Consider the following 25,054-nt stretch of genomic DNA (forward strand, 5'->3'; position numbering starts at 1 on the left):
CCCAAAAGTTAAAAAGATTAAACGTAATATTTTCATACTCAATGTAAAATTATTTTTCATCTATATTTACATTGTGAATCTAATACAAACAGAACTCGTAACCAAGTTAAAAACTTGACCTCGATTGTAAATATTGATCAGGTAAAATGTGGAATATGACAACTATTTTTGTTGATTCTTAATTTAAGCAATTTCCTTTTGTTTATTGAAAAATAACAACGTCGTTTTAGTTCTTCTATTCGACAACAAAATTACCAAAAATACCAACATAATTTTATTTTTTATTGGACATATCGACGCAATTCTACTACGCTAAAACGAAAAAAAAAAAAAACCTAATATTGCTATTTTATGTAAACAATATATATAGCTCATGGAAATAGTAAATTTACTAACTGTATTTGTTTAATTTAAAATAAATATCATGTTGATTGTAATAAAATAATCAACACGTTAAAGGAAAGTGTTAGTGGGAATGGAAAGAAAAAGTATATATGCTATTTGGCACTAATCTCACTCTTTATGACATAAGCTTTGAACAAAGAAAGCTTGAAATTAATAATTTAATTCTTTTGTAATCAATGGTAGTGATGACTGTGAAGCACCCATATATGTTGCCTATATAAAGCATTTGGTTTTCACATTCATGGTCCATAAACAAAGTTAGGAAATCAAAGGGAGATTTAGGGTGGATATTTATGGTTGGAGCTCTCTATCGCCTCAACCCTGAAAAGAAATCGATCATGGTGGTTCATGGCTGCTCTTTCATGAATGCATGTAGGTGCACCAATGGTGTTGTAGTGTGCATTCTAAGGTAAGCATGAAGGTGGAGCCGTGGTTCGATCATCCTTTTGGGATTGGGGTGAAGGGAGCTCCTCCCATGATCAGTGTCTTTCAACTATTTTTTGACATATATGTTATCTTTTTAGTTGTGATCATTTTAAACATCCATCTTTTTATTAGGCTATGTATTTTCTATTTACTGATGGGGTATATTATATTAGTGACGATTTTTTGAATGATAAAAATAAGTATATCTAAAAAATAAGTATATTTTTTTGCAGATATTTGATTTCATGGAATCCTGGGTTTGAATGAGATCGATTATGATGATTTATTGCAGAGAGATGAATCCAGTTCACAATCGGCACAAGAAGGACGACAAAGATATATGCATATGCAACTTCCACTGTAGCCTCTTCAATGGCAAATGTAACGTTGAATTGTTACTAATGCGAAGTCTATTAACATTAATTAAAACATCTAAATATGAAATTGAATCCGCTAGCTAGCAATCAACGAAGAAGAAGCTCGTTGCATGGTGGCGTATGTATACACATGAATTTATTTGACAATTTTAATTAGCTTATAAAGATATATTACATAAATCGAAGACTTTGACACAATGTAAATCCCGAATCTGACACAAGATTTAATATATGTTGTAAATATGTAATACGATGAGCAATCAAATTTGTATAAAATAAAATGCTATATAAGCTTGTATGTCTCTTTCGGTTCAAATATCTAAAAATAAATAACTCAATTTTAAAAGGAAAAATGGCACCGTAGCAAACACAAAATTTGGTTATGGGACATAACCAAATTTTGGTTATGTCCCATTTTGGTTATGTCCCATATTGGTCATCAATGTTTTTTTGTGCAGTAAGTAGCTAAAGTTGAATATCCGGTGTCAATTACAACATTTTTAGAGGGATGAAGCAGTGACATTGTTGACTTGACATGTTACTAAAGTTGAATATCCACTAAAGTGAGCCGGTGACATTGTTGTTATTTAATTATATTTTTTCATTTAATTATATTTTTTCATTAACCTCGTAATTGTTGTTATTATTAGTATTTATTAATTAAAACCATATTCCAAGAACAAATTATTTGACCAACATCTACCTCTTATAATCACCGCCACCACCATTATCTTCCTCTAGCACACCACCACCATTGAAATCTGGAGATGCGATACATCAATGAACACACAATCAAAACTAGAAACCAATAACAAAACAAGGAACAAGGAACACAACTTACAACTATCAATCTGTACAAACAATGAAAAACCCGATTTTGTACAAAACCCCAAAATCCAAAAAACTATTGATCATCATCTTTAAAAAATAAAATCAAGGAAATCGGAAGAACAAAGAAGAAGAAATCGGTACTACCAGATACAAAGAAGAAAAATCAGAAAAAGAAATGGAGCCCAAACTATTAGATGCTACCTGTGCCTCCGACAACCACATTCTACCACCATTATTCATCTTCCTCTAAACCACCACCCACCATCATTATTCATCCTCTAAACCACAACCCAGAAAGAAGAGGGAGGCGGTGGGGGTAGCATATTTTCAAATTCTTTCCTGAGTCGTTGTAAGACCAGATCCATTGAGAATCAGAGCACAAACCTTTGATCTTCCTCTTGCCCTCCATAAATGGTGACGATCCCTATAGGGTCGTCGACGATTAGAGGAGGAGAGAGATGAAGAAGTGATGCGTGAAGAATAAGAGGGAGGCGGAAGCAATGCGTAAGTATTAGTCGTCATTTTCCCGGCGTGGAGTGGACATCAAAGCAGCCATGGTTTTGCTTCCGATTGAGTCTAGATGCAGGGATTCAAGGTAGACCGGTGAGGTTCTAAACTCTCCGGTGATGCAGTGAATGTAGAGTGAGAGAGACTAGTATTGAAATAGATATGTGATGTGTTGTCGAAGGAGAAGAATAGTGAGATCATATGTAATTATATTGAGAGGTAATTTACTGATTTGTGAATGAATAACGATGGAGTTGTTTTAGCTATTCGCCTCGCGGTACCGGCTCGTACCGGTGTTGTCCTCCCTCCTAGAGGTTGAGGGTTCAAGTCTCATTGGAGACATAGGTGGTATTAGGAGTAGTTTAAAAATAGTGTAGATTTGCCGTTCTAAAAAAAAAAAAAACTAGGGCATAATTATTAAGGGGAAATGAAAAACAAAGCCAAGTAAATAAAAATTTAATTGTTAATTTCGGAAACAATATAAAAACCACATGTACTAAGTGTTACCGGTGGAACCGGAAGTAATTTGGATAGTTGTAAATTAATATTTTAGGGACCTATCGTACAAAAAAAACATTAATGGCCAATTCGGGACAAACCCAAAACTTGGTTGTGCTACAATGTCATTTCCCATTTTAAAAGGGGGTCAAAGAGATCTAAAAGGGTATTTTGATCCAAATGCTAGAATTATATGAACTTATAATGTATTTTGATTAATACATCTTATGTACCTCTTAATATAAGTAGTTATCATGTTTAAAAGCTGATACGAGTGAATTAAACTTGCAAGTATAGATGTACATATATGGGAAAAAAGTGTCCTTGAATGGGCATGAAAATTGTGAATTAGTAAGTCGTGACACATTGTTAAAGCGGGATTTTGGCGTAAAAAGGCAATGAAATTTGATGCAAGTAGGGGCAACCTACTTTGGATGTGATGCGATAGGGGTTTGGTCACGACCCGATTTGGGAAGTACAATCTATCATGGAAACCAAATATTGCGACATGATACAAAGGAGATGTCACATGAACATGACGCGACCTTATGAAGATCGTGACGCGTTCACGCTATTCTGAAAAAATGTATTTAATTTTTTAAACCTCGTTTTGATGAACATAATTCTATTTCAAACATCCCAGAGCACTATTAGGGCAATTTTGAAGGTGAAAAGGGATCTTGATGCTATTGGAATAAGGATAACAAGAAATGACATCCAAAAACATTAAAAAGGTATTATCTTCTTCTTCAATTGGGTTCACGAGCTTCCATGGTGGTTGTATGATTCGAACCAGAAGCTTGAATTAGTTGATATATAACTTGAATATAATTATTTACTAAGTGACTAGAAGCTGGTTGTAAGCCTTGTATGGTGATTCCATGGTTAATTAGGGTTTCAAACCCTAAGTGATGGAAGTTATAAAATCAAGAAAATCGATTAAGTACTTAATGTTAAACTACAGGAAAACTTAATTCGTGGAGTTTAACTTGTTTATAATAAAAGTTTGTCAAGTACCTTTGGTGGCCAAAATATGATTATGATGGAATGAAGTTATAATTAAGCTCTTAATGAATTAAGATGTATTCTAAAGGGTTAATATGATCATTAGGTGTTAGCAAAGAAAGGAAAGAAGAGCACCGAAGATACGACATAATGTTGATTGAAAGGTAGTTATCGCTAACTTGAAATGTGAGTTATATATATATATATATATATATATATATATATATATATATATGTGTGTGTGTGTGTGTGTGTGTGTGCGTGTGTGTGTTATGATATGAATACATGGCTTAGTACTGTGTGTTATAATATGAATACATGGCTTAGTACTTTTTTTAAACGGCAAATCTAACCTACTCCTAAACTACACCTTAAATCCACTTATGTCCACGACGAGACTTGAACCCTCAACCTCAAGGAGGGAGGGCAATACCGGATACCGTTGGGCTAGAAGCCCTTTGGATGAAATGTTGTGTAAGATATGCGTAATGCAATGTTGTGTAATGTGATTATTTGAATGAAATGTTATGAGATACTAACATATGAAAATGTAATACATTGAGTAAGTGTTGATAAAGGGAAAGTGTTTGTCGGTTGCCTAGGGATTCACATGGGGACTAATTACGGGGCCTTTTCTAAAAGACTTGTTCATCGAAAAAGGTCAGCGTCATGTTTAGGGACCTTGCTAAAGAGAATTTCTCTTAGTAACGCTCCACGTTTCGGGTCACACGACGTGACCAAGTCCAAGTGAGACATGATAAGTGAATTTTATATAAAGAATTTATTATGCTTTGTAATTTATAACTCACAAGACAAGTTGCTTGATATGTGTTTGTTATTGCTATGTATTCCATAAGTCGTAGAGTGAGTTATAGTAGCAACAAGATGGATGAAGAATGGACTAATTCTTTTGTATTACTATTATATTGTTGTTTATTCTACGGCTTGTTGATGTAACCGTACACCCGTTTTGCTTTTGTAAACTATAATTAGGGTATTTGACAAACTGTTTTTTTGTATCCTTGTATAACATTATTAGGAAATTTTAAAAATATTTATCTAAGAATATATTAAAGAAACGGGTGTTACGCTAACGGTCTCAAATCTACAAATATTGGATGGTAGTTACCTAGTCGGATGTTGGTTCTAGATGATCGTCGACCAACGATGGGCATGACCATATGAGGAGTAGAGACATAACGCAAGGGAATGGAAGACGACGACTTGAAATTTGATTTACATGAATTGGATTAGGTTATTGAGTTATTTTTTGAGACGAAATTTGGGCCTTAATAATTTTGATATATTTATGTTATTTTGTCTAATACTACAAGGTAGGTGAAATTTTTTTTTAGGTAGGTTCTAAAATTTTGTTTATATAAATTCTAAAAAAAAGTAAAAAATTAAGTATGTCCTAGAACCCAACTAGCCATAACTTTCATTCGTTACCACATACTGCAAATGGTATAATAACACCGCATAATATAATGTTACACCCCCAAACCAGAACGGCGGAAACGTTCGGGGGCGGAGGACTTCAGGTAAGTACCACAACACATGCAATATAGTAATCAAAGTACAAACAACCATTGCATTAATAAGTATAAGTTTTACATAAGTGTTTAAACATTACATATTCAAACACCAAAGTAGGTACAGTAGAAGACAAGAGTCGCGGTACGGTACTAGGTAGTCATCTCAAAAGCTTCGGGAGTGTACTTGTCTACTGGATTCCTGAGAATACAAGTTATTTGGAAAGAGTAGATCAGCATTTAAGCTGGTGAGTTCATAAGTATTTTAGTTCTGTTAAGTATACTCTAAGTTCTTTGTAAAAGTTCACTGGTTCCTCCAGAAAATCCTATATTTCCTGAGGTGATAGACTGATAACCTCAATAGTTTCCCTCTGTAATTACTTACTTTATACTAATTATATATAACCTAATATCGAATGGACAGTTAAATGGGTGTATCTGCCCTAATCCCACAACCAAACAAGGAACAGGAACTAAGGCAGAAGTCACACATTTCACTGTCAATCGGATATTACTTATGTATAACTTTGATGTAAAAACTAAGGAATTATAGAATTAACCACTAAAGGTCCTTTATGTTATACTAGTTTACAGAAAGTGAATGACTAAGTTCCCATTTGTAAAAGTGGTTTAATCTCATAAACCGTTTCATTTGTAAAAGTGGTTTAATCCCATAAACTGTTTCCTTTGTAAAAGTAGTTTAATTCCATAAACCGTTTCATTTGTAAAAGTGGTTTAATCCCATAAACCGTTTCATTTGTAAAAGTATTCTCAGTTATATCCGTTCTACAGTAAAAACATTAGTATTAATCCTGGAAAATATTATATTATCCATAATACTGCCTTGTGGTTTTAAATGTTCCAAAACCAGAAGTACAAGTATATTTACCATACTTGATTTCATGATACGTAGTTTTTACTGTAAGTAAAAACTAACAGAAGGTATATTTGGTCAGGATGTAATTATCTTTTCTTACTGTTTTAAGAGAAGTATATTACTAAGTAATTTACTCGTTGTTTTATCTATGTGAGTTCTATTAACCATACTGATATGACTGATGTTCCTGCTGCGACGTTCTTCAGGTGTCGAAAACGATATGATATTTGACACCCTAGGCCTGCCGGCCAAACTGTAGCGAACAGTAAAGGTGCAGGATTGTCAGTCTCATATAGATCTATACACAAATTCACGCCCTCCCTACATGAGATTTTGGTTAATAAGTCAGGACTTAAGGTCGTACTTAGTATAAGTACACCATGAAGAGTCTCGCAAATTTATTGTTTCAACGAGATTTACGATGTATTATTACCCCGCGATTGCTAACCCTGGTACTCTGTATTGTACCCTTGTTAATGCAAACTCGGTATGATGTATTATTACCCCGTGCTTGCTCACCCTGGTACTCTGTATCGTACCCTTGTTAATGCAAACTCGGTATTATGTATTATTACCCCGTGATTGCTAACCCTGGTACTCTGTATTGTACCTTTGTTAATGCAAACCCGGTATGATGTATTATTACTTCTTTAATATATTATCCTTATATTAAAAGTATTATACATATCTTGGTATAGATAAATGAATTGTTGGTAATTTCCTTGGAAAGTATACAATCGTGAATCATACTTGTATATTTAGTTTTGAATCATAAATTATACCTATTATAATTTATATGTTCTATCTGATTAGCATGATTTCTCATGGATGAACACCTTTGCTCAGCATGATACAAAGGTAATGATACCGAATGAAGTAACCTTTTATATTCATATATGTATAATATATATAATTAAGAAGGAAACGACCTTCGGACAAATAACACCACCTTAATTCCACATCCAAACAAGGAAAAGGAAATAAGATAATTCATTAGTCCTAAGCCCTTCAAATCTTATTTATATATTTATACTTATATAAACATGATTTTGGCGTTTATAAAACCTTTTTCAAAGAATTTAACGGAGTTTACATGACTTTAAAGATTTAACATGGCTTTAAGTCATTTTGGAAGTATTTGGTAATCCTTAAAAACATAAGGAAAGCCTTTGTGTGATTATTATCACATACAGTTATTAACACAATTTATATTGTGTTCAACTTGTATTCCCCCCCCCCCCCTAAAAAGCATTTAAAAACCATTAAAAAGGCAAATTATAGGGGTATGAACTCACTTTGATAAGTGGTGATTTGGGCAACGTTTCGTTTCTATAGATGCTCTTTCTCAAAGAAACCGTGAGTTTTTGAGTAAAAACTGGCTTTGCGCGAGCATCACTTCGACTGGAAAGAGGCTATCTTCTCGAGAATTCCGGGGCTTCGGGGCTTGCTTCGGGTTTTAGATACGATACCGGGGCCTTGGGGGGTCGTAAGAAAGTTTAGGGGGTGAAAATGTGAAAAAGGAGGAATTTTGGGGTGAAAAACCTCTCAAATCCGAGAAGTCTCGCACCCTTTATATAGGGGTGCGAGGGTTCGACCGAGGGAGGTGAGTCATCAGACAGGTGGCGAGGCTTCGGACAGTTGGCGAGGGCGAAGGCGAGTCAGCAACCACGCGTCAGAAGGAGAAGCGAAGCTGGAGGCGGTTCTCGGATGCGTGTCGGATCAGGAGAGGACCAAACTTCGGTCCAATCAGGAGACGCCATGACGACTTCGGACCAATCAGCAGGTGACACGCGTACTTCGGTCCAATCAACAGCGAACACTTGTCCGACACGGGGAGGCCTCGCATGCGAGGGTGACGTGGCCGAAGAGGGTCCATGCGAAATTTCTCGGTTTTATAGATTTTTCGATTTTCGTGCCAAAAACTTGCGAAATTCATAACTTTCGCATACGAGCTCCGTTTTTGGCGTTCTTTATATGTACGCGTAGGTAAAATTATACTCTACGACTTCGTTTAGACTTCGTCGGCTAATTTTGACTTTATTTTTAATATTATTATTTTTAACAGACCGGGACATGAAATCCGTTAAAAATTCATAACTTCTTCATCCGACGTCCGTTTTCGTCTGTCTTTTTACCGTTGTACTACTTTTGACGAGACCTTCGATTCTCGTTTAAGTTGTGTCGGCTAAATATCGATCGATTTATATTTCAAATTTTTAGTTGTCTACTGCTAAATCGAAACTTAGAAAATCATAACTTCCTCATACGAAGTCAGATTTTTACGTTTTTTTTATGAACGTTCTCGGTTCAACATATTCTACAACTTTCATTTAGATTGTTAAGGCTAAAAATCCTTTTATCGAAAATTCACCTTTTACACTGAATAGTGTTTTGCCGGTTTTGTCATGGATTTTCGATTGGTCATAACTTCTTTGTTATAATTCGGATTTCAGTGTTCTTTATATTTTTGGAAACCTTGTTACAATCTCTACCACTTTGTTCATACCAATTACGATTATTGATCAATTTATTTTTGACCTAAATTTGACTGGTGTCACATATAAACACCAAGATGTGGCTAAAACATGTTGGACTCGAAACCTTCTTCAACCTTCTTCAACCTTCTTCGGGAGGCTCGCTCCCTATTTGGCAAAGCCATTATTATGTATTATGATAACATCAATGTCTTTTACCTATTCGACAACCCAATCCAACACCATCAAACAAAACATTAGGGTTGATATTTACTCTTTTCTTGAAATCAATTGCACAAGGGTCAGATTCACGTTCTTTATGTACTATCTAGCTTACAGACATCTTTACAAACATTTATCATTCTCTTTTTAGACTTTCAAGACAGTTTGAAAGTCCGCTTATGACATCTTGCTCGAGACAATAACCCATGCACATTTAGTATTAAGATAAGAACATTAAATTCGCCATGACACCTTAAACGAAGATATAATGACACCTTAAATGAAAGATAAAATTTTCATGTTTAAACTTATATCTATTTTATCATCTTTAAAATTTTCTTAAAGAGGCGCTATGGATATCTTTGGAAATTAATGTGTTTCTAATTACCCACAAATAGAATATATATATATATATATATATATATATATATATATATATATATATATATATATATATAGGGAAAAGTTCAATAGAGAACCATAATTATTGGTTCTTCAAAGAACCAAATCTTTTTCAATTTCTAGAGCTTATTCTTTATCGAAAAAAAAATCTAAAAAGATCTAAATTCATATATTAACATTGTGAATGTGAAAAATATTTTTCGGATTCACCGTATGAATCCGGATTCACATTGTGAATTTTCAAATATTCACATTGTGAATTTTACACAAAAAAAAAAAAATTCGAATTTGATATCATTGGAAAAAGGATAAAAAGTTATAAATTTCTGTATTTTTAGTTTTTTTTTTGATAAAAAATAAGTTCTAAAAGTTGAAAAAAAGATTGGTTCCTTGGTTAATTATGGTTCTCTATTGAAACTCACCATATATATATATATATATATATATATATATATATATATATATATATATATATATATATGAGACGGTTCACTTGAGATTAAAAAATATTTAGAGATCTTGAGATTCAACATCAGCCACATAATTCTTATTTGCCGCTCTAATGCTCCAGCGTACCGGCAACAACGGAGTATGCTTAATCATAAATGATTATATGGCAGAGAGGTATAACTATATATGATTATACATGTTTATACGTATATGCCTAATCATAAATGATTATACATATATGTTTGTTCACAGATAGAGTAATTATAAATGATTATGACAGTTGGTGGTGATAGAGGTGGCGGTAGTATAAGTAACGGAGGTGACAGTGGTGGGGTCGGCCAGTGTCAGAGGTGGTGGTAGTGGTGGTGGCGGTGGCGGTGGCGGTTATGGTGGTGGGGATGGTGGCGGAGGAGAAAAGAACGGGCAGCGCTGTATAATCATTTATGATTATACCAAGCCTGTCACGCAAGTACACCGGAGAGTTAGTGCGGCAGATGTGAAATACTTGGCTGAGATTGAATCTCAAGATCTCTATTTTATTTTTAATCTCAACGGAACCTGCCTATATATATATATATATATATATATATATATATATATATATATATATATATATATATATATATATATATATATACATAAAAAAATACTTAGAGATCACAAATTTTTTTTTTGAATTTTTTTATGAAAAATCGCAGCTTTTACTACAAAATCGTTGAATTTTTTTTTGAAAAAAAACCAACATTGATTTTTTTTTTCAGTGATTTTATTAAAAAGGTTGCGATTTTTTCATAAAAAAATTCAAAAAAAAGTTTTGTGATCTTTAAGTATTTTTTTTATGCATTTTTATGATTTTTAGGGTTTTTTTTTTCCAAATAACATTTCCATATATATATATATATATAGTTGTATTATATTGTCGATAAATGATAAAAAGAAAAAAAAAACTAAGTTTGGTTGGTTACATATTGATATGAGAAAAAAATATTCTTTTATTGAAAAATTAAATTGACCGATTTGTATGTCCAAAACGACTCATTTAGGACAAAATAATTAATTAAATAAACCCAAAAATATTGGTCAAAAACTTATATATTTAAAATATATGTGTTATTTTTCTTAATATCCCAATTGATCGACATTTATATGGTTTTGTGAGTGTTTTATTACTTTTTATCATTTATAATTTTAGAATAAAATCATTGCTATTTTATAAAATACAAATTTGGTTTCAAACCATATTTCAAAGTTATACTTTTAATCTCTTATGTAATTTATTTTTATAACTCTTTGTTTTATTAATTACTAGGTTTCAAACCCGTGTAATACACAGGTTGGTTTAAAAAAAAGATTAAACATTAAAATGTAAACAAAAAATATTTTTTAATGTACAACTTTAAAATAAAAAAGGAAGATACGTATTTATTGCAATTTAATATGATATATATGATATTTAATATTTTACATATATAAGTATATGATTTTAATTTTAAAATTGAAACAGACCAAAAATTGACAAGTGGATAATATTTATTTCAAAAATACCACAAAATGACAAGTGTCAAAACTAATGAGAGATTGACATGTGGCAAAAAAACCTTCGTTTATTAAGGAGGATTTATTTATTTTTAATAGCCTAGATCAAAGATGACATTTTTCTAATTATCATCAATTTCAATGATATCTTAGGTTTTTAAAAAGTAATCTCATGGGTATATTAGGCATTAACAATTATTATTCAATAATTATTAAATTAATTAATTTACGAAACTATCCTCTCTCATTATTCCTCTCTCTCTCATCTTCATAGCCATCGCAACTTGCTTCTTCGTTAACATCCATAACTGATTATGAAATAACATTATTGTTAGAGAATCATTATGGGTTGTCTAGTTTGCACTTGCATACATGTATATTTTATATATATCGGTAAAGTTGGATTATTTAAAAGGCTACTGACATTAAAAACAAACAATCTATTGCATTAAGACTTTTTGTATGAATACATTAAAAAAAAATCGGTCCACATTTTTTGGCAGAGATAAAAAAACAAAAGAAATTTTACTTATCCAAAAGGCTTGTATATCATAAAACTAGGTGTCAGACCCGTGTAATACACGGGTTGGTTTAAAAAAAAGATTAAACATTAAAATGTAAACAAAAAATATTTTTTAATGTACAACTTTAAAATAAAAAAGGAAGATACGTATTTATTGCAATTTAATATGATATGTATGATATTTAATATTTTACATATATAAGTATATGATTTTAATTTTAAAAATTGAAACAAATCAAAAATTGACAAGTGATTAATATTTATTTCAAAACTCATGAGAGATTGACATGCGGCAAAAAAACCTTCATTTATTAAAGAAGATTTAAAATAAAAAAGGAAGATACGTATTTATTGCAATTTAATATGATATATATGATATTTAATATTTTACATATATAAGTATATGATTTTAATTTTAAAAATTGAAACAAACCAAAAATTGATAAGTAGATAATATTTATTTCAAAAATACCATAAAATGACAAGTGTCAAAACTCATGAGAGATTGACATGTGGCAAAAAACCTTCATTTATTAAAGAGAATTTAAAATAAAAAAGGAAGATACGTATTTATTGCAATTTAATATGATATATATGATATTTAATATTTTACATATATAAGTATATGATTTTAATTTTAAAAATTGAAACAAACCAAAAATTGACAAATGGATAATATTTATTTCAAAAATACCATAAAATGACAAGTGTCAAAACTAATGAGAGATTGACATGTGGCAAAAAAACCTTCATTTATTAAAGAGGATAGAAAAGTTTCCCATCGTAAAACTCAGGATTGATTATTGAATCAAATACTAGTTGTAATGCTAATTAGCAATTACTAAGGGCGTGTTTGACAAAAGTAGCTGTTAGCTGAAAGCGGGTAGCGGTTAGCTGGTAGCTGGTAGCGTGTAACAGGTAGCTGGTAGCGGGAAGCTGTAGCTTTTATTTGTTATATGAGTGTTTGGCAGAAGTAACTGGTAGCTTTTAAAATATATAAAATTACATAAAATGACAATTGATTAAAAATATATAAATATATAAATATATTTTTAAGGGTAATTATGGAAATTGATTTCAAAAGCTCAGTAGCGTTTTGTTAAACGGTACATGAAGTAGCTTTTAGATTTGGAACGTTTTGTTTAAACTAAAAGTTAAACGCTCGTACTGACAAACGAAGTTTTTTGTTTAAACCATAACGTTTTGTTAAAAGCTAAAAGCTAGAAGCTCCCAAACGCTTCAAAAAGCTTCTTGCCAAACACGCCTTAATTGATATATTGAAATACTGTATAGATTTGGAAGCCGCGGATGTAAATACGTTAGATTTCGAAAATATTGTATTTTTTCATTATTACTCCATTATTTTATGACCAAAACTTGTCCTCTCTCGTTTAAAGAACAGCACCTTTGACGAGCTCATCACCGTACGTCTTTCATTTTTCATCTTCCTCAAGCTCACCAATTAGGGTTTTAAAATCTCTCGATTTCCCCAATCTTTCCAGATTACTACACGCCATGAGAGATTCGAATTTGGATCTGTTCGATCCCAGGACTGCTGTTATGGACTCTTCTGACTATACTATCGAAGTCGGTCGTGGTGACGGCGACTTCGGTTTTGCCTTCAACGATAGCAATTTCTCCGATCGTATTCTGCGTATAGAAATCATTTCAGAATCCACAGAGGCTAGGCCTGATGGCGAAGGTTGCACTAGTCTAGCCGATTGGGCTAGAAATCGGAAACGCCGGAGAGAAGATATCAAAAGAGATAATGGTAATCCGCTCCTTTTCTTGAAAGTCTTAAAACAGCAGGTCGATGTGTGTTTGTGTGTGTATATCTATCGTATGTTTTTCATGATATGCATGATTTAGAGAATTGTTTATGAAATTAGGATAGCGTTATAAGATGTCAAGAAAATGATGATCATTTTATGAAATCCATATCATCAGCTGGGAAGATTACCTACTGTATTCTGTGGTCATAGATTAAGTTGGGAAGATTTTGTTCTGGCGAACGGAATTTATTTACATTCTGTCTACTGGAAAGTGAGTTAGACTTGTACATGTTTCTTATTTGTTCAAGAACGTGTTTGACGTTTTCAAGAAACACTAAACTGGCTGCAAACTGACAGAAAAACTTGTTGGCCTTGAATAATTTGAGAAACCTGTCTATTCCTTCCTACTTTTGTCTGTATACAGTTTTTCTTATATGTAATTTAGTTAAGTTAGAGATGACATGAATACTTTGCTGGGGTACAATCAAACTTAAAAGAATTAATGGAGCAAGTTACATCTCTTAGATTGATCCTTGAGCTGTTGGCTAAATTTGCATAGGATGGAGTTCAGTTGCTGAATGAGGCTTTGGGGTACATTATCATTGACTTTATTACAAGAATTAACATGACTACACTGACATTGCAAATGACTTTCCAGCTTTCACAGCTCTAGACATGGCTGCCGGTCCAGAGGAACAGATTCTGAATCAGCCTGATAACATTCCTGATGATGCAGACACTGAAAACCAGGACGAGGAGACAGCAGCAATGATCGAGGAACCACCATCAGGTATCATGGTGATGGTGATTTTTTTTTTTACTTCTGTTATGGATAATTGTTATTCATGCCAGCCAGAATCAATGATTCTTCTGTTTTGTTTAATAGGAGATGAAGGTGCAAACGACAATGATTCAAACTGGAGCATGGAGTGCTCAACCGTTCTGAGAGTAAAAACTTTACATATCAGCTCCCCAATTTTGGCTGCAAAAAGTCCATTTTTTTACAAGGTAAAACCTCAACAGCCAAATGAGTGTCAGTGTAGTTTATCTGGCTTTGGAATTCTTCACATTTCCCATTTACCTTCAATGCAGCTCTTTTCTAATGGGATGAGGGAGTCAGAACAACGACATGTAACTTTGCGAATCAATGCCTCTGGTACATATCTCTCTCACTGATCTGCTTATGGTTTTTTTTTTTGGATTGCAATTTTTTTAATTGTTACTACTTTTCTTTTTGGAACAGAGGAAGCTGCACTTATGGAACTACTCAACTTTATGTACAGCAATACTTTGACAGTAACAACTGCTCCCGCTTTGTTGGATGTTTTAATGGCTGCTGATAAGTTTGAGGTGGCTTCATGTATGAGGTATTGCAGCCGTTCACTCAGAAATCTTCCTATGACACCTGAATCTGCTCTTCTCTACCTCGATCTTCCATCTAGTGTTCTAATGGCTGAAGCGGTTCAGCCATTGACCGATGCAGCCAAACAGTTCCTTGCTGTTCGTTACAAAGACATAACCAAGTAAGCTTTTTTTTTTCTTGAATTGGTAAATAAACTCACACACCATGCCGATGCCACTCAAAAGAATTGCACCTTGCAGCTTGAACGTTGGTATGAATTATGAAGGATTTTTTCACTTTTCAGTTGTGGTTATCTAAGTGTAGGGTTAAATGCAAGAAATAGCAACATACTTTTAGTAGTTTTCTTATTAATAAAAGGAATGAAAGTAGGATGCTATGATAAACAAATAGTGAAAGTATGTTGCTATTTTGTTGCATTTACCAATGGAGTTGCAATTGGGATTTTATTTAATGGAAGTCTTGGTTGCCAAATGAATGGAATTCAATTCTGTCAAAGCCCTTGGAATAGGGTGGAAGGACTTGAACCCTTTTTATTAAATTACGAAAGTACCCTGACTAAAAATGAAAATTTCAAAATGTTTTATTTAAAATAAACAAAAAAAAAAATCTATTTTTTACCATCAAATTCAATTTCATTTCCATCCAACCAAACACGTGACATATTATGAATTCTTCAGCTTACAATCTTCCCAGAAACACATAACATGTGGGTTTTATTCTTTTATGGATATTGTTTTTGGAGAAAGGGTCCCATCCCATTTATTTAAAAAAAACTAAGGTAGAAAAATGATACATATATATATATATATATATATATATATATATATATACATATATATATATATCAGGTTCCAAGACGAGGTTCTGAACCTACCTCTGGCGGGAGTGGAAGCGATCCTATCAAGCGACGATCTCCAAGTGGCATCAGAAGATGCAGTTTACGATTTTGTCCTCAAGTGGTCCCGCATCCAATACCCAAAAGTGGAAGAACGACGCGAAATCCTGGCCACACGTCTGGCCCAATTCATCCGGTTCCCGTACATGACGTGTCGAAAGCTACGTAAAGTGATGGGCTGCAACGACTTCGACCACGAGTTTGCCCAGAAAGTGGTGGTGGAAGCCCTCTTCTTCAAAGCGGAAGCCCCGCACCGGCAACGGACCCTGGCCGCGGACGAAACCCCAAACCCCAACCGCCGCTTCGTGGAGCGCGCCTACAAGTACCGACCCGTGAAGGTGGTGGAGTTTGAGCTGCCACGTCAGCAGTGTGTGGTGTACCTGGACCTGAAAAGGGAAGAGTGCGGGAACCTGTTTCCTTCGGGGAGGGTTTACTCGCAGGCGTTCCATCTAGGGGGGCAAGGGTTTTTCTTGTCGGCGCACTGTAACATGGACCAGCAGAGCTCGTTTCATTGTTTTGGTTTGTTTCTAGGGATGCAGGAGAAGGGGTCGGTTACGTTTGCGGTGGATTACGAGTTTGCTGCCCGGTCAAAGCCCACCGAGGAGTACATCAGCAAATACAAAGGGAATTATACCTTTACGGGCGGGAAGGCCGTCGGGTATCGCAACCTGTTTGCCATTCCCTGGACTTCCTTTATGGCTGAGGATTCTCTTTACTTCATCAATGGGATTCTTCATCTCAGAGCTGAGCTTACCATCCGTCATTGAAACTTGAAACCTGAAACCCACCTTTTCTTTCCTTTTAAGACCTACTAATTAAAATGTTCAACTCAATCAAAAACCTCCTCTTCAGTGTCGGAGGGAATGTAAAGTCGTTGCTACTTGGATTTCAATCTGTTGTTTTCTTTTCTTTTTTGAAAAATTCATATTTAAATTTCTCTCTCTTGCGTAAGTAAGTGTATTCATCCTTTATTTTTTCTTTTGTGAAATGACGTGGCGTATGCGTATGCGTATGTTTCAGCCGTCTTGTTATTTTTAAGCAATATTTGATGTATATGTGCAATGAATACCCTTCTTTGTTTGGGAAAAAATCAACCACTTACTATTTATTGGCTATCAATTAATTGTGCAATCGACCAGATTCGTTACCCAAACAAGGTCAGATCGTATATTCTGCAGATTTTGCCGATTTTTATCACCTTCTAGCATTTCTCATTCAAAGGATTACTATCCAAAAACTTTTTGTAATCAAGTGTCTTTTTTGTCTGCTATATCAGGCATAACACTTGAAATTAAAACATAGGAACATTAAAACAACGCTTGGAATCAAAATAACATACATGACAATTTTATTTGACATATTGACGTCATTTGTCGGACCTTCACACAACTTCTCAAAACTCTACAAACCGGAAAGGTTTGTTGCTTTCTGCACAAAAAGTTTGAAGAGCATTGGCTAATAACATTCTATCATTTTCATCATATAATAAATCGCGTCTCATCCTATGAAACACAGTGTGAAATTATACTGCTACTGTGTTTGTTTTTCTCCATTTGACGAAAAGTTGATATTTACTTCGGTGGCACCCTTCACCTACTTTGCGGTTGTATCGTCGGGTGATTCTAAGAATACCCATCTACAAAGTTGATATCTTCATCCGTGTTCCAAAGACGAGCTATTTTGAGGGATGAAGAAAGGTTTGAAGGTAGTGGAAAATAAAGAAAGTTAGGAGAGATGAATGAAGAAGGTTTGAATGTGGTGGGAAATAAAGAAAATTGTTGGTGTTTATAATAGTTAATGAATGGTTTAAAATTTAAAATTTTGAAAAAAAAACGGTAATATTTTGAAAATTTTGTTAATTTTTGAAAGTGTTGATCATCTTCAATGGTTGTACTGATGTTGTTTGATTGTAACATCAAACCTCTATATTTTTCATCCTTGTCTCTTACCTTCGCCAAACCCATCTCTTTCTTGTATCTTTGAAGCCCACCGCTGCTACCATATGTTTGACCGCCACCAACATCGTTGCAATCATCTTCTATCACTACTTACAAACCTAGATCTAGGAAGAAAAATGTAATTATTACAAAATGTTTGGGTGTTTTAGTTGGAAAATCAAGATTAACGACTTGGGTCCACCGCACTATGTAACATATATCGTTATATTATGTTCTATAGATTAGTTGGAGACCTTGCCAGGTGAAATTTTATGGTGTACATCCTTGTTTGAGTTCTAGGGAGGAGGGATCACCACTGTGGGTTGGGTAGATCTCTGTGGGTAGATCTGCCTTTTGTTTTTATTCAATGCTTTTTAACTTTCGCTTTATTTCAAAGATAAAGTTGGTTTTGGTATTTCATCATCGATGTGAATAAAAGAAGAATAACGAAATCAGTAGAAATAATTTGATTATTGTAACTAGCCGGAGAAGATGATATGATTTAATCGGAATGGGAAGGGAAATTGAATGAGATAAAGGGTGCAGCGACGACGACGTAAAAAAAGGGGTTGGTGAAAAGAAAAGAAATGAATAGACATTTTATTTATTTATTATTAAATGGGTTATTTTCATAAAAGACCCTATATTTTGATTTTTTTTCTTTTTAGACCTAAAACTTTTTTCTTTTCCGAAAAAGACCTAACTTTTAGCTTTGACTTGTTATTTTAGACCCTAACAAGTAAATTAAGTATTTTTATTTCATAAAAGACCCTATATTTTATACTTTTTTCCAATCTAGACCTAAAATGTTTTTTATTTCAAGACTAATTGTATAAAAACATGATTATATCTTTTTAGTTTAAAAATAGACATCGATTTAAACAATGTAATTATTATGCCTACATTTATTTATGATTGGAAAATTCTTTTTCCACGTATATTTATAAAAAAAAGACCCTATATTTTGTTACTTTTTTCCATTTTAGACCTAAAATGTTTTTTTTTCAAAATAAACTCAACTTTAAAATTGGTTATAATCTTCAAGACCAAATATATAAGGTACTTCTTGACTATACTGAAAAAGAAAGTATACATGTATACACAAAAAAATGTTATCTGATCTATTATCTTTTGAGCGAATATAACCTAGAAGAATTACAAAATTTTATTTTTTTCTAAAAGATGTAATTAAACTTTATCTTGGATATATATATATATATATATATATATATATATATATATATATATATTATATCATTAAACTTGATATATTGTTTATAAAAAATGTTATTATTACCGCTAATAAAAAGTTCGATGTTAATTTGATGTTTTTTGGTAACATAGACAATACATGGCTAAGATGAATCTTTTAGCATAATAACAATTTTTTTATTTGTAGAAAAAAACAACATACCATGTAATTTAATAAACTGTATACAAAATAAGATTTTGCAATTTTAAACAAAACTTGAATTTGATATATCTAAACAAAACTATTATGAATGTTTAGGATTAATATTTTTATGTATGTATTTGATATAGTTATACCATATTATTCAATAACGGGCTAATGCTACAAAATATTCTATGGCTTTGGTTTAGGAGTATGATAGTTAGTTCGTTTGTTAACTGTTCCAAAAAAATTGATTAAAAAATTCAACCAAAAAAATAATATAGAAAAGTGAGAGAGGGAAATATGTCCAAACTCACGAAATAAGTATACTAGACAAACTAAAAAAAATATTTTGTATACAGTTTTGTTAAATTACCTGGTATGTTTATTTCCTACAAATAAAAAAAAATGTTATTATGCTAAAAGATTCTTCATAGCCATGTATTATCCATGTTACAAAAAAATATCAAATTAACATCGAACTTTTTATTAGCTGTAATAATAACATTTTTTATAAATAATATATCAAGTTTAATGATATAATATATATCCAAGATATATCTTTTAGACAAAAATAAAATTTTGCAATTCTTCTAGGTTATATTCGTTCAAAAGATAATAGATCAGATAATATTTTTTAGTGTATACATGTGTACTTTCTTTTTCGGCGTAATAAAAAAGTACCTTATATATTTGGTCTTGAAGATTATAACCAATTTTAAAGTTGAGTTTATTTTGAAAAAAAAACATTTTAGGTCTAAAACGGAAAAAACTACAAAATATAGGGTCTTTTTTTATAAATATACATGGACAAAGAATTTTACAATCATAAATAAATGTAGGCATAATAATTATATTGTTTAAATCGATGTATATTTTTAAACTAAAAGGATATAATCACGTTTTTTATACAACTAGTCTTGAAATAAAAAACATTTTAGGTCTAAACTGGAAAAAAATACAAAATGTTGGGTCTTTTATGAAATAAAAATACTTAATTTACCTATTAGGGTCTAAAGTAACAAGTAAAAGGTAAAAGTTTGGTCTTTTTCGGAAAAGAAAAAACTTTTAGGTCTAAAAAGAAAAAAAATCAAAATGTAGGGTCTTTTATGGAAATAACCCTTATTAAATTGTTAAATAACTTGTTATGGTAAATAAATGTAAGTATACCAATTGATAAATAAGTTTTTCATAAACACCTATTTGGTTAAAAACTCTATTATAATGTATAATAATTATAATTATTTAAGTAACCTTCTTACATAAGATAAAAAGTAAAAAACAGATGAATGATAATTAAGATTTTAGTCAAGAAGCAAGATAAAAAGTTAAAAACAGATGAATGATAATTAGGTTTTAGTAAAGAAAATGTTCTTTTCTTTTTGTTTAAGAGTACTCGGTGTGGGCAACACCAACATTCGTTTTTCTGACGTGGAGCCATGAAAACGACGTTACTATGCCAAAACACCCCCCTCTTTATCTCGTTTTCGTCCGTTATTACCATTTATGTTGCCCTCCATTGCCTCCATAACGAAATGTAATGTCGGTTAAAATCGAGTGAACAGTAAAAAATATGACCGTTGGTGAACGGTCAAGAGTAAAAAAAAATAACTAATTTTATTTTACATATAAATACACCCATATACATAATTTTTAAACCATACAAATCTTCTCTCATCTTACACATATTTCTCTCATCTTACAAAAAATCCACTTTTCCTTTCAACCAAATATAGAGCAAAATCCGAACACCCCACCTCCAAACACAAACACATCCGTCTCGATGGGGTTCGCAAAATACGAGAATTATATGAACCTACTCAACACAAACACACCACAAATACTACTTCAAGTGAATTTTTTTAATCCCAACTCACCCCAATGCAATTTCTTACATCTCCGTTATATGCAACAAAACCCAAATATTCAACAAAACTTTTTCAGTACTTTTGCTTCTATTCAACAAACAACCACACAACCAATGCTAGAAACTGTTCTCGAAACACAAGCGGGAGGCAGTCGGAAAGGGAGAGGGAAAGGGAAAAGGAAAAGGGAGGGCAGTCGCGACAAGTGAAGAAGAACCTCCACTATGGTGGACACCAGAGGAGGGGTACGCGTTGGCAATGACATGGTGCGAGACTTCATGGAGTTCAACCGTAGGAAATGATATGCGAAGAGTTGGGTTTTGGGAAGTCGTGCTCGACAAATTCCACACGCTTATGAAGAAACAACCATATCGCAATATCGATATGCTTAGTAGCAAGTGGACTCCGATCAGTCGCCGGTGCACCAAGTTCAATGGATTTTCATGAGACTAGAATCACAAAAGCAAAACGATGCGAATGATTTTGATGTGTACAAAGTTACGAGAGAACAATATCAAGTCGAAATGAAGCACACTTTCGAGTTTGAAAAAATATAGGAGATTGTTAAGACTAGATCCAAAATAGAATAAGGCGCCAACATCGACGGAGGCACAATAAAAAAGGTCTCGCAATTCTAGCAAAGTTCGACCAACACAATCTAATCGCCCAACAAAAGGTTAATGTGCAACGTGAGTACTTGGAATTTTTCGTAAGCAACTAGAGGAAGATCAAATAGCGAATGATTTAGCAATTCTCCAGACTAGCGAAGAAAATATGGAACCACGACAAGTGCGAGTGTTCCGGAAGATGAAGGAGATGATTGAAAAGAAATATTTGGATGACTAGTATATCGTTCTTATGTTTTTAGGACTATGGTTTTTTTGCATTTAGTTTTTTTTTTTCTTTTTTGTATAATGTTATTTTAAGTTTTTAAATGTTATAGTTAATCTAAGATATGTTTTATTTTTTTTTAAATAATCTAACATGAATAAAAAAAACAAATTGAAAAAAAAATCAAAAATAAATAAATTGAAGAAAGAAAAAAAGAAATAATGACATAAAAAATTAGGTGTTATACTACTTGTCCACTCTAAAATGTTAATTTTGAAAGTACAAATAACTTTTCACGTAGGTTCAAAAAAAAATAACTTTTCACGTTTGCTTTGCTTACACGCCACGTAATCACGTATATACGGCCGCATCGGCTATATATACCTACTAAAACACGTAGATACCTTTACCTTTAATAAATCAGATCAAAAAAGCTAGGGTTTTATCGAACGCAGATACCAAATCCACCGCCATCATGCCGAAGAACAAGGGAAAGGGAGGCAAAAACCGCAAGAGAGGAAAGAACGAAGCCGACGACGAGAAGCGTGAGCTCGTATTCAAGGAAGACGGTCAGGAGTATGCCCAGGTGCTCCGTATGCTCGGAAACGGCCGTTGTGAGTCCATGTGTATTGACGGCACTAAGCGTCTCAGCCATATCCGTGGTAAGATGCACAAGAAGGTCTGGATCGCAGCTGGAGATATCATCCTTGTTGGGCTTCGTGATTACCAGGATGATAAGGCGGATGTCATCCTTAAGTATATGCCGGATGAGGCAAGGTTGTTGAAGGCGTACGGTGAGTTGCCGGAGAATATAAGGCTTAATGAGGGTATTGTTGGTGGACTTGACGACGAAGAGGATGGCGCTGGTGATGATTATATCGAGTTTGAAGACGAAGATATCGACAAAATCTAGGGTTTGTAATTCATCCGTTTCTCTTACGATACGAATTCCAGTTTTTGCTTGGTTATTGAGACTGCTTAAATAGGATGTTTTTAATGATCCCCTTTTGATCTGAATCCCATGTCTGTGAGGTCTCTGTATTTACAAAAAAATTATACGCAACAAAATTAAATACATGCTCAGATAAAAATAATTTTTTTCTACAAAATTAATTTCTCAATCTCCACTGTTGATGCCTAATTTATTTACACAAAGTATTGTTGTCTAATTTCTGAATTCTGGCTTCCGCAGTTTTCAAATTGTGATGGAATGAACAAAATTGAGTCTGAGGGGAGTTGGGAAAAATTGATGGTTTGTAAGAAAAGATTTAAGTTTTGTGGAAGATTATTATATGAACGTTTCTCTTCTGTAATGCTACTTTAAAGGGGCAATTTTATGCCTTGTGTTGTGAGTTGGTTGTGGAGCAATCTTAGTGATTATCTTGTCTATGTGAAAATCATAATTGGTCTTTCTTTTTTCCGAATGTTGAAGCATTTTGACATTAAATTATCAGATGCTTTCTCTTAAAATGACTAGTATTATGTTTTAATTTGTTATAAAAGTAACCAGAGTGGATTAGATTGATATAATTTTTTTGAAGACTTGTTTTGATCCCAATTAAGCGTGTTCTCTTGTTCCTTCCTTCCTTCCATCTCTCTTTCTCTTATTGTTTCAAGCACACGCAATAAGCATATTGATTACGGGTGGGTGGGTACCTCTTCCCTTTCTTGAAAGCATGTCTGTTAAAGCAATTGTGGTGACTATAATATAGTTCAACGGCGCATATAGCTTTCTGATTTTATAGCCATTTTGCTGGACCACCGCAACAACCAATTATCTCAACACTACCAACTAGTCTTAGCCCATGTATAATGTTTCCCGCAAGATCAAAGGTTAAGGCTGGTCACTATATGCCTATTAGAAAAGTGAGTCAACACAACATTATCTTCACATCCCTTCTACCAATCTTTAGTACATTATCAATGTTTATTTATTTATTTTATTTTTATTTCATTAAATAATAATAATATATATATATATATATATATATATATATATATATATATATATATAATTTTCAAAACCAAAAGCATTAAAATTATCATTTAACCCCATGTTACCAAAAACCAATAGCAACCAAGAAATAAAGTTTAAACATCATTTTTTTTTTCTCGGGAATGTAGTAGTCTAGTATTGTTTAGGCGAATTTAACCCACATAAAAATTAGCCCAATAGAAGTGTGTGTAGCCCACTAAAATTTGACTAAGCCCAACCTTTTGATTATGTGCCTTATTTTTCAGTTTTCTTTCTTTCCCATTTCACACACACACGTCCTTTTTCTTCTTCTTCTTCTTTGTTCGAAAATTTGTAGGTGTCGTTTGGTTGAAGAGATGGTATGGGTGGTTTGTTGTTTCCCTCTAAGTCTTCTTGCATTTTTGACCAACCAATCAAAAGCCTTGTCTTTGTTCGTTAAACGCACCAAGCCACAAGACACCTATGTCTGGTTGGGGTGGTGTGTTCTCGTATAGAAATCCTTTTAACAATCACCCTCCTTCAACCAATTGATTTTCGCCTTTTGCTTCAAAAAAACATTCTTCTTCAAAATAAGCTTTATTGAAATGTTTTAAACATTTAAAGGATCACCATCAAGTTTCAACTGAACAGCCTCCGGACCTTATGAGAAAGGTGACCTTGGTTCCATAAAAGTTTGCGAATTGGTTTTTTTTTTTTTTTTTTTTTTTTCAGAATTTGAAGCATTTGAACAAAGTGAAACATACATTTTGATCCACCTTATTCCATAACTTTTCCACCAGCTCAGGATTTAAGAGCAAGGACATTGGAGAATTTAAAGGGTTTCTTGATTTACAATTGGTTTTTTATTTGGAATAAAGGAGTTAATAAAAACAGAGAGAGGCTGGTGTGAAAATGATTATAGAGGGCAATATGGTCTTTTTTTTATTAATGGTACGTGTTACAAATATTATATGTGAAG

At 33.0% G+C, this 25,054-nt stretch overlaps 2 protein-coding genes and 1 long non-coding RNA gene across 3 annotated transcripts; all 3 read left to right on the top strand.

Moving 5' to 3' along the window:
• The first annotated feature begins 671 nt into the window (after positions 1 to 671).
• Positions 672 to 1,388, top strand: LOC145123888 (uncharacterized). Its single transcript, XR_013715399.1, has 2 exons — positions 672 to 814; positions 1,065 to 1,388. It is a non-coding gene; the product is annotated as an uncharacterized LOC145123888 (long non-coding RNA).
• A 12,042-nt stretch (positions 1,389 to 13,430) lies between these two features.
• LOC145125127 (BTB/POZ domain-containing protein POB1-like) lies at positions 13,431 to 17,046 on the top strand. Its single transcript, XM_079060614.1, has 6 exons — positions 13,431 to 13,836; positions 14,496 to 14,627; positions 14,724 to 14,845; positions 14,930 to 14,993; positions 15,081 to 15,360; positions 16,049 to 17,046. Exons 1-6 carry the CDS (start codon positions 13,581 to 13,583, stop codon positions 16,860 to 16,862), a joined length of 1,668 nt encoding a protein of 555 aa, XP_078916740.1. The 5' UTR covers positions 13,431 to 13,580; the 3' UTR covers positions 16,863 to 17,046.
• Positions 17,047 to 22,522: 5,476 nt separating this feature from the next.
• LOC145125311 (eukaryotic translation initiation factor 1A-like) lies at positions 22,523 to 23,518 on the top strand. Its single transcript, XM_079060780.1, has 2 exons — positions 22,523 to 23,035; positions 23,314 to 23,518. The coding sequence occupies exon 1, from the start codon at positions 22,597 to 22,599 to the stop codon at positions 23,032 to 23,034; it is 438 nt and encodes a 145-aa protein (XP_078916906.1). The 5' UTR covers positions 22,523 to 22,596; the 3' UTR covers position 23,035; positions 23,314 to 23,518.
• Positions 23,519 to 25,054: the final 1,536 nt, after the last annotated feature.

Source organism: Lactuca virosa, chromosome 7 (assembly GCF_052849685.1).
Source record: "Lactuca virosa cultivar CGN04683 chromosome 7, Lactuca_virosa_CGN04683_v6, whole genome shotgun sequence".
In the NCBI taxonomy this organism is placed as follows: Eukaryota; Viridiplantae; Streptophyta; class Magnoliopsida; order Asterales; family Asteraceae; genus Lactuca; species Lactuca virosa.